Consider the following 10941-nt stretch of genomic DNA (forward strand, 5'->3'; position numbering starts at 1 on the left):
GTCTGTGTTCTTCAGAAGAATGATGCTGTTGCACTGAGTCGGTCATCCGAGTCAGTTCTAAAAGCTGCAGGAGGAACCCGGTCCTGAAGCCGAGAACAGGAAGAACAAACTCCTGTAAGTAACAGCAGGGGTCTCATTTTCATGGATTCACTGGTGTTAAACCACCTTAAAAAGATACAAGTTGTAGTTTCTTTAAAGTTAAACTCGAGGTTAATGTTTGAAACAGTCTACAGAATAAACATCAATACAGTGATGGATTTATTTGACCAAACATTTGGATTTGTTTTGTGTTTCTTCACATTTTTCTGTGTTTACCCTTCAGGAAAATTTTAATAAATGACGAGGGCATTAAAAGAACTCATCATTCTTGGTTACTGACATTTTATTATTTCTTGCAGCTGGTTTTTCACAGTTTCCAGAGAAAAGCTTGTTTTATTTTTTTATTTCAACGTAAGAAAGATGTGGTGTGGTTTATGTAAAACTGATGGTTTGATGAGCAGCATCTCACTCTGACTCACACCAAGAGGAAAAAAACTGAGGTGTTATGTTGCATCTAAAACACACCGACTGACCAACATTGTTTGCGCTCTTTGTTTGTTTTTTTGATCACTTCCTTGCTGTCTATTTTTGTTCTCTAGGTCTTACTATATTCAGTTCCTTTCTCTGTGTTCATTGTTGTTAGATAGGTGTTTAACATATTAGTTAGTTCCTGTTCTGTTATTTGAGCCTTTGGATTTATTTCTCTGAGATCACTGTTAGTCTTTTCGCCTTGGTTTAGTAGTTTCTCTGTTTTTTAGTTCAGCTCCCTTTGTTTTCCTCAGTTTTCATGCATCTCTGCTTTGCTTATCTGGTTCTTTTGTCACATTCCACTCTCGCTACATGATTGAAGCACCTGGTTTTCCTTATTCTTTGCATGATTCTTCTGTTAAATGGCCTATTTCTCTGTCTGCATGTCCTGTTGTGTTCAAGACCTCATGTTTACGTATTAAAACCACAATCATGCTCCTCCAAAGGTCCATCTTACAACCTGCAAACACTTGACCCAACTGGAGGAAGACTAATCTCAGAGGGCCATCTGACTGTGGTGGCAATGCTCAGGGATCTAAACCCTGCAGAAGTTACGCTTTTAGGAGAAATACAGTCAACATAAACTATCCAGCCACTTTATTTTGTGAAAACTGTTGCTTGTTAACACAGCGAGCAAATCAGCTAATGACAATATGGCAACTCAGTGCATCTAAAGAAAACTTTTGAACCATGGTTAGTGATACCAGACAGGCTGGTCTGGGTATTTCAGAAACTGCTGATCTGTAGGGATTTTCACCCACAACCTGCAGAGAATTAGTAACGGCAGCTGTGTGGAGGGCAATCATTTGTTGATGGCAGAGTGTAATAGGAAAGTCAAACCTATAACTGACCTCCAAGGCTTATTGAATCAGGAAACAGTGAAGTGGTGAAGTACCAGCACTTGTATTGAGAAACAGAGCAGAGATCAAATAGATGGAAAGTCATCGCACCCAACGGTCCCGCTGCAGTCTGCAGCTGCCCTGTTTCTGACTCCCCTCTGCTTCGCCTTTCCCTAAATACCTGACAGCGGCCTTGCCGTGAGACAAAACAACGACAGTCATCCTATTCACTATCCCGCACAGAAAATACGCCAACATTGACCTTGGTAATCAGCGGACCGTGGCGCTGGTTATGCAGTTCTTGTGTCTCCAGTGCTCCCATGTCCGAAATGACGTCAGGTCATAGTGACTTTAGGATAATATTCCAATAACACGGAGGTTGGAGGCGAATGGTTGGTCTGGTAGAAAGGCAACGCTAGCTCAAACAAGCACTCGTTATAACCAAGGTCTTCAGAATGTCATCTGAATGCAGAACACGTGGAACCTCCTTGGAGATGTGCTGCAGCAGCAGAAAATTGACACTAAAATTCACACATCAGGCTCTCTACAACTGGACAATGACATTCAGATGGTCGGGTCAGAACTTAGCAGAAAGTATGGATCCAGCAACAGGGAGGATATTTTCTTAATACACATCGTGTCCATTGGTATCGTGGCATCAGAACTCAATCAGAATATACTTTGGATATTTCACTTTCTAAATTCTCAGCCAGTCTGTGGTGAATTTATCAGAATACTAAGACTAAAGGTAGCTCTTAATGACGACATTTTAGGAAATATCTTTTCAGAATTCTACGATTTTTCTTAGACTTTTACCTCGGTAAGATCAAAGTTATTCACTACGCAGAGCTGAGAGGACAGAGGTGCCCCTCCGTATTTTCCTCTTTTTTTCACTCTATTTTATGTCAGTCGTTTAATGCCAAATCTAGAGAGCGCACATTGGTATGAAATTGTCAGGTTCAAACACCTAAAACATTAAACAAACACAAGGAGGAGAGACAACAGAAGAGTTGATTTTCAAAACTTGCGATGAGAGCTAAATAGAGATACAGATCTCCAAATTCGCTCTGAAGCAAATCCGTCGCCTCCTCTTTTTTTTAGGAAAAGGAATCCCTGGTAACATTTGTCACGTTAAGGGGTAGGGAAAAGCAAAACAACTATGTGACCTTCCAGATAATACCAAGCAGTTCACACAGTACAGTTGTGCGTAAGCTTTCCCTCTTTCTACTTCATCTAGTGTGTACGCACTCCGGATGGCTGAATAGAGTTCATAAAAACACTCATTATCGTCACAACATAAATATATAAATTAAATATTTGTTTAATTGGTTAAAGAAATATTGTCACAACATATTTCTCTGCTTTCTGCAGGCCTTCTGCAGCGATGAGAGAGAGATCAGTCACATGAAATACACTTTAATATCTAAAACCTTAAAACTTCTTAGTAGTAAAGAGTAAATATATATGATAAATGCAATGAACATAGTAAATACCATAAACATAAAATATGTAGAAAATAGTAAAAATAATTCTATCAGAAATAGATGAAGTAGAAAGAGGCAAAGCTGTGTAAAATCCGCAAAGCTAAATTACAATTAAACTAACATACAGAAAAGCAAAAAAAAAAATTAATACAGACTTCAAATAGAAAACTTTGAATATGATAATAAGTCAGGAAGCTTCTTAGCTAATCAGCTAAAAATAAATAAAGAAAAAACAACTATATTTGTAGTTACAGACTCAGCTGGTAATATATTATATGATCCTGAAAGTATGAACAACACCTTCCGAGATTTCTACAAATCTTTATACACATCGCAGATAAATCCATCAGATAATGACATCAAGCAATTTCTGGATAAAATAACACTTCCTAAATTATCAGATAGTCAACGATTGACCCTGGATTCACCGCTGACAACAATCGAAGTTCAGAAAGCTCTAAGAAGCATGCCCAAAAAAATGCTCCAGGTCCAGATGGATTCCCTGCTGAGTTTTATAAAGAATTCTGGAATATTTTGGCACCAACGTTCCACAGAATGTTGCAGGAAACTCAGGAAAATGGCAGATTTCCAGCTAATATGAATTCTGCTACCATTAGTCTCCTGCTTAAAACAGGCAAGGATCCTGTGTTTCCTACCAGCTATCGTCCCATATCCCTTATTAATATGAATATTAAAATAACCTGTAAAGTTCTTGCAAAACAGTTAGTTAAAGTCACTCTTCTAATAATATACCCTGATCAAACTGGTGTCATTAAAAGAAGGCAGTCATCCACAAATACACGCAGATTACTTAATTTAATAGATTATTCCTACAGTAAAAATACTGAATCCAATATATTGTCTTTAGATGCAGAAAAAGCATTTGACAGAGTTAAACGGAAATTCTTATTTGCTACTCTACATAAATTTGGTTTTGGATTTTTTTTTTATAAATTGGTTAAACATTGACAGATTGACAGATGGAATTTGCTACCAATTTCACTTATGGGTAGGGTTGCTTCAATTAAAATTATGGTTTTTACCTATGGATAAACCTCACATACACAAATGCACTCTCACAAAAACCTACACGTGCTTGGATTCAAGTGCTTACAGACCCACTTTTATACAGAAAATCTCTATCATTACCTTAGCTGTTGCTTTATACTGTACATGTCATATTAAATAATACTGTATATTCTTCAGTGATGGCATCAAGGCGTTGGTTGTTTCTACCTGTAATACTTTATCGGCTGGTTCTGTTGTTCTTTATATATCTCTCTTTGCAGGTGTAGAAGCAGACTCAGAGGATGTTATATTGCTCTCTCTATTCCCTCTCCTCTTTATTTCACCTTTTCTTCCTTTCAGCATTGAATCTAATCTTTTTCTCTTTTTTTCTTGTCTACCTTTCCATTTTGTGTCCATTGAACATGAAATAGTCCCAGAATAAAATCTAATAAAGCTTCTTGCATATATAAATCAAGCAGAGCACTTTGGCAAAAGCAGTAAGGCTCCACATGTGAAAGTAAAAACTGTTGGGCTCTTTTTGGCATGTATTATTTTTCTTAGCAAAAATCTAATTTAGAAAATGGGACACTGATTCTTGGAAACCAGGCCTTTGACCATCCATTTTAAGAATAAAGCTTAAAAAAACCTTAAAAATGTTCCAATCTAAAAAACTAAATTCTCACTTGCCTATTTAGGGCTTCCATAAAGAACTCATCAGAGTGAGAGAAATAGACCCTGATGTCCTCCAGTAGCCTAAGCATATAGCAGCATAGCTATAGAGGTAGCTCAGGGTAACATGAGCCACTCTGACTAGAAGCTTTGTCACAAAGGAAAGTTTTAAGATTAGTCTTAAAAGTAGATGGGTTGTCTGCCAATAAAGGAAAGGTTTAGACACTTTTAGTTGTACAATTATAAAACTGCAATCTAAATGCTGAAAATGTGAACTTTCTTTAGATGAGGGGAGCAAATTATCTTCCATGGACCCTGTTGATTTTTTGATAAACTGTCTTCCTTACAGAAACATGTCCGGTCAAGGCCTTGTTACAGCCGCAGTCAACAATGTCTCAGGTACCACCCAGAACACAAGCATCCAAACTTCCTGCCTAGCCAGAAGGTCAGACCACCTCGCCTTCACAGTGGTCTACAGTGTCCTGTTTCTGGTGAGCTCCATGTCTTCTCACTGTCTTCAGAGATCTGATCCCATCCACTCAGAGCATGCCCAAATCAAAGATTATGATGTTTTCCATCGCCAGGTGGGCTTGATCCTCAACGGCTTCATTTTGTGGTTTCACTGCTGCCAACCTCTGAGAAGCAGCTCCAAAAGCTTGATGATTTACCTGAAGAACCTGACGGTCGCCGACTTCCTGCTCTGCCTCAGCCTCCCGCTGCGCGTCATGGAAAACGCCACCAGCTCTGCCGCCGCCCACCTGCTCTACTGCAGCTTTGGAGCCTCCATGCTGTTCCTCAACATGTACGCCAGCATCCTGTTCATGGGCTACATTGCGTGGAACAGGTGAAACAGTCTTTACAGCAAACCAGAGGCCCTTTGCTCTATCTACAGTACATGTAGATGTTTGGGGTGTTTCAAGTAGCTTATCTGTGAAACCTCTGACTTATTTTGAACGGGAAACTCCCTGATTGAAGCGTTTATCTCCTCCTCTCTGTCTCTCCAGGTATGAGAAGGTGGTCCATCCTTTCAGAAACTGCTTCCTGTTGTCTGCACGTACTGCATGCATCATCTCCACGGCCACTTGGGTCTTTCTCCTGGTCCCGGTGACAACATACATGACCATGCTGCTAAACGACGGCAGACAGCAGCGGTCCACTGACTGCAGCTGTGAGGACTTCCACAGTGAGCTCCTCAGAGAGATCTACAGAGCTAGCCACTTCTGTGCTTTCACCACCTTCCTGTTGGTGTTGATCTCTATGATATTCTCCTACTACCGCACCTCCCGCAAGTTGTTGCATGCTGACCAGAGACAGTCTTCATCCTTCAGCTCCAAGAAGCTTTTGAGATCCCGAAAGAAAATGTTGGTGCTGGTCTGCGTCTTCTGTGTTTCCTTCGCTCCTTACCACCTGGTTCGACTTCCCTCAATGTTTTACCAGGAGGCTGTTTTTGTCAAGCTGTTCTACTACCCCCTGCAGTTGGCCACCATCATGTCGGTTCTTAATGTCTGCCTGGATCCACTTGTTTACTTCTTCTTATGCAAGGATTTCCGGGTCCAGGTAAAGCTGAGGCTCAGGGGTTTTAGAGTCATCCATCAGAGGGTCAATGCAGCCAGGACAGAAGGTGAAGCGCAGCTGAGGAACATGGACATCAACAATGAAGTGTCCTTTAGCACAACATCAAGGTCAAACTGTGACCTGTAACTTTTTTGTCATTTTTATGGCACCAGTGACCTTTATTGAAACTAGGCTGACAGGAAGATGGACTGAGAGAGACGGGGAAGACATGCGGCAAAAGTCAGCAGGCTGGAATCAAACCCACAACAACCTCATTGGGGTCTAAGGCCTCCATATATGTAACCTGACCCTAGCCAAATGAATTTCGCTCTGCCTGGCTCCACTCATCCATCTGGATCAGATCCATAGGAATGATGTTTCAGAAGGCTGGGCCTTATCAAAAATCCTTGCATATGATTGGATAAGCCACTTGTTTGTCATCTTTATCGACGTCAACTACTCACACCAAAGCTAACCCGTGACGCTGTGAGAGCGACGCAGGAAAAAACAAAAAGAAATGCGGTCAGGAGAAGGGCGAAAACATGGTTTCCACCAACAAAAGCCTTCATAGCCGTTCTCTGATGTTCTTTTAATGAAACAATATTAGGTAGATTGGACAACACGGAAGAAATAGCAGCATCAATGCTAACGCTTGCTTCCTCGATGCAAGCCGCCATTGTTGTCTGAATCAAAACAGTCTCACGGTCGCTTCTCTACTACGTCACATCTATGAAACTCCAGCCCTGCGTCCTGATTGGCTGGACAATAAAATGGGTTGGAGAAATCATTCTCTATGGAAGAGGTCCCAGATGGATGTGAGGGAAGCTAGGCAGAGCTAAGCGGAACGAAATTCATTTGGTTCGTCAGGTTAACATATATGCGCCTCAAACTCAGAGAATTGATGCAAAGCTCGTCAGATTGTACGATTTTTTTTCCCTCAAAGGTTTTAAAGTGTTTGCATTTATTCTGTCCAGTTCCAAGATGTTTCAACAAAATATTTTATATATAAAAAAATGTCCATTCTTCAAAGCTGGTTTTCCTCTTCTTCAGAGTCGTCCTCGTCTACAATCAGTCCTGCAGTTTTTGGTGGCTCTCCATCCATGTCCCTGAAGCTGGGTGATGGTAGCAGAACCCAGATTCAGCCAGAACAAACCCAGTTGGACCATTATTAAAAAAAAACTTGTGCATGCATGAATCCGAATCAGAATCAAGTTTAATCACCAAGTAGGTTTGCACTTACAAGGAATTTGACTTGGTATTGATGGTGCAGACAAAAAATAAGAATACAGTAAAATAAGAAGTAAAAGATATATACACGGAAGCTGTATACACTCAGTAAACTGTGCATTAATGTAACACAGAAGCTTGTAAGTGCTGAACGGGGGAGAGAGGCAGTGTCCAGTGTCACGGGAAGCTCTGGGCCTTGTTGATAAGGCTGGTAGCGGATGGGAAGAAACTGTTCTTGTGGCGTGAGGTTGTGGTCCTGATGGAGCGCAGCCTCCTGCCAGAGGGAAGTGTCTGAAATAGTTTGTGACTGGGGTGAAGGGATCAGCCACAATCTTCCTGCACGCCTCAGAGTCCTGGAGGCGTACAGGTCCTGGAGAGTTGGAAAATTGCAGCCAATCAGCTTCTCCGCAGACCTGATGACACGCTGCAGTCTGCTCTGGTCCTTAGCGGTGGCACCAGCATACCAGATGGTGATGGAGGAGGTGAGGATGGACTCAATGATGGAAGAGTAGAACTGCACCATCATTGTCTTTGGCAGGTTGAATTTCTTCAGCTGCCTTCTTCAGGAAGTAAATCCTCTGCTGGGCTTTCTTGGTGAGGGAGTTGATGTTCAGCTCCCACTTTAGGTCCTGGGGGATGATAGTTCCCAGGAAGCAGAAAGACTCCACAGTGTCGATGGTGGAGTCACAGAGGGTGATGGGGGATAGCTGGGGCAGAGTTCTTTCTGAAGTCCACAACCATCTCCACTGTTTTTACAGTGTTGAGCTCCAGGTTGTTCTCCCTGCACCAGGTCACCAGATGGTCAGCCTCCCACCTGTAGGCGTAGGTTCCTGCAGAGTCCAGGTGCTGGAGGATGTGGTGAAGGGCCAAGTTGACAGCGTCGTCTGCAGACCTGTTGGCTCTGTAGGCAAACTGTAGGGGGTCCAGGAGGGGATCAGTGATTTCTTTAAGGTGTGAAAGCACAAGGCGCTCAAAGGACTTCATGACCACAGAGGTCAGAGTGACGGGTCTAAAGTCATTAGGCCCGTTTACACTACACTTTTTTAACCGAGCCGAGACCAGTCCGAGCTCGGTAACCGAGATAACTCTTGTGTGTAAACGGTCAGCAGACTGAACTGAACCGCGCTAAACATAACCGGACCGCGCTAACTGCAGACCAGTTCTTGGGGAGGTCTCGGCCTGGTGTTTTTTCTGGCCCGGTTTTCTGATAAAGAGCGCATGAGCAGACCGCGTCATCCCCTTACAGTCAGCTGACTGTCCACGTTTTTCCGGCGTGTCTGGCTGCACGTCCCGATTCACACTCCATTCAGACAAATTTCAGACTTTCATAATAATACTAGCTTCCTTACCGTGCCACACGATTTCCAGAGATGATTCTGCTTAGCAGCGTGATGAACCTCAGTGTCTGTTGTTGTTTCCTGCGTCTGTAAATCCTTATTAGACGTTCGTTTGTCTCATCCACTTCCCAAAAAGCCAACTTTCTCAAGTAAATTCACCAATGGTTGCCTTCTTCCCCTGACTCTCTGCAAACACCGAAATATCACAATATCAAGCATAACTTCCTGAATGTTACGGGCGCCGCTGTTTTGTTTTGCTGCTTCCGCCTTCAATCTCAGAGAGCGGTAGTACTGCAGATCGCCACTAGGAGGCAAGGAGCAACCAGGGAACCGAGATAAGCTTGGTGTGTAAACGGGTCGGCTTGTCTTGGGTAACTGATCCAAGCTCGGACTGGTCTCGGCATGGCTCGGTTTTTAGGTGTAGTGTAAACGGGCCTATAAAGTCCTGTGGTCCTTGGCTTCTTGGGAACAGGGATAATGGTGGAGGATTTGAAGCAGGCTGGTACGTGACCTGTCGCCAGTGAGGTGTTAAAAATGTCTGTGAACACTGGAGACAGCTGATCAGTACAGTGCTTCAGGGTGGATGGAGAGACAGAGTCTGGTCCAGCAGCTTTCCTGGGTTTCTGTCTTCTAAAGAGTCGGTCGTTCATGGAGAGGGGGGTTTAGGCTTGTAATTTGTTATGTGCCTGAGACCTTTCCAGATGGAAGCAGAGTTGTTGGCTGCAAACTGGTCTTTCAGCTTTTCAGAGTACAGTCGTTTAGCTTCTTTCACTGCCCTGCTAAACTTGTATTTTGCATCTCTGAATCTGCATTTGTCTCCACTTCTGAAGGCATCTTCTTTGTCTAGCCTTAGCCTTCTGAGTTTGGCTGTGAACCAGGGTTTGTCATTATTGTAACACACCCTGGTTCATGATGTAACACAGCAGTCCTCACAGAAGCTGATATATGATGTCACAGCCTCTGTGAACTCATCCAGACTGGTGTTAGCAGCTCTGAAAACGTCCCTGTCAGTAGAATCCAAACACGCCTGAAGATCTTCTACAGCCTCACTGGTCCACATCTTTGATGTTTTCACTACAGGTTTGCAGAGCTTTAGTTTCTGCTTGTAAGCAGGAATCAGGTGAACCATGACGTGGTCAGACTGGCCCAGTGCAGCACGGGGAACGGCGTGATAAGCATCTCTGACTGCTTATCACGCTTATCACACCGTCATAAGCGTGATAAGCAGTCACGCTTATGACCACAGTTTGCACAATGTGCAAACTGTGGTGTAGCAGTGATCTAGAATGCTGTCCTCTGTGGTCGGGCATTTAATAAACTGTTTATATTTAGGAAGTTCATGAGTTAGGTTACCTTTGTTAAAGTCGCCAAGGACAATAACTAAAGAGTCCAGGTTTCTCTGCTCCACATTCAGAATCTGGTCTGCATTCAGAGGCCAGAAGCGACAGTGGAGAGAAAAACTCCCCTTTAGCAGAGAGGAGAACCTCCAGCAGAACCAGAACCAGGCTCAGTGTGAACGCTCATCTGCCTCCACCCACTGGGGCTTAGAGAAGACAGAGCAGAGACACAGAAAGCACAGAGCTCACATTGACCCAGGAGTACTTTCTATGTTAGATGGTAATAATGATCTGCCTCCCCTGATGATGTCTTTAATCTCTTTGCTGTGATATAGCTATGCATATATCTATATATATATATATATATATATATATATATATATATATATATATATATATATATATATATATATATATATATATATATATATATATGTGTTGTGTACAGGGTGCGATTTGCTGGGGGGGGATGGGGGGATTTTTCCCCCCCTCTGTTTGTGACGTCCCCCCTCTGGTCATTCGTGTTTATCCCTGGGGGGGGGAACATTCCTCCCCCTTCTGATCTGAATAAATAATATTATCAGGGGTTTAATGTTCTCCGTCGCTGTGAGGGACTTTCGTCATTTGGAAAATGAGCGCCAAAATGTTCTGTGTAGACTTTTTATTCAAGGTTTTAAACAGAAGCTGCGCTTAATCAATGAAATCTGGCAGAGCCAGGACATTAGCCAATCAGAAGGAGAGTAGGGCGGGGTCTTTGCAAAGCGGAAATCTACCAGTCTGAGGTTTATCGGTGTTCAAACATTTTAACTTTTAAAAGAAAATCTCAAACTGACCACAGATGCATAAATGAAAGGTTTTTCTTTGGATTTATGTAAACCAGCAGGTCAGAAAGTTCAGTGCATAAAACAGCTGACAACAA

General features: G+C 42.6%; 1 protein-coding gene across 1 annotated transcript; it reads left to right on the top strand.

Moving 5' to 3' along the window:
• On the top strand, window positions 1–6464 carry LOC105920664 (P2Y purinoceptor 14). Its single transcript, XM_036127596.1, has 4 exons — window positions 1–114; window positions 4917–5058; window positions 5152–5411; window positions 5572–6464. Exons 2-4 carry the CDS (start codon window positions 4921–4923, stop codon window positions 6266–6268), a joined length of 1095 nt encoding a protein of 364 aa, XP_035983489.1. The 5' UTR covers window positions 1–114; window positions 4917–4920; the 3' UTR covers window positions 6269–6464.
• The last annotated feature ends 4477 nt before the right edge of the window (window positions 6465–10941 follow it).

This window comes from Fundulus heteroclitus, chromosome 23, assembly GCF_011125445.2.
Source record: "Fundulus heteroclitus isolate FHET01 chromosome 23, MU-UCD_Fhet_4.1, whole genome shotgun sequence".
Lineage (NCBI taxonomy): Eukaryota > Metazoa > Chordata > Actinopteri > Cyprinodontiformes > Fundulidae > Fundulus > Fundulus heteroclitus.

Coding starts and splice junctions, on each gene's coding strand:
- LOC105920664 (XM_036127596.1), top strand. CDS start 4,921: ATGTCCGGTCAAGGCCTTGTTACAGCCGCAGTCAACAATGTCTCAGGT. Junction 5,059..5,151: donor TCTACAGTGTCCTGTTTCTG/GTGAGCTCCATG, acceptor TTCCATCGCCAG/GTGGGCTTGATCCTCAACGG. Junction 5,412..5,571: donor GGCTACATTGCGTGGAACAG/GTGAAACAGTCT, acceptor CTGTCTCTCCAG/GTATGAGAAGGTGGTCCATC.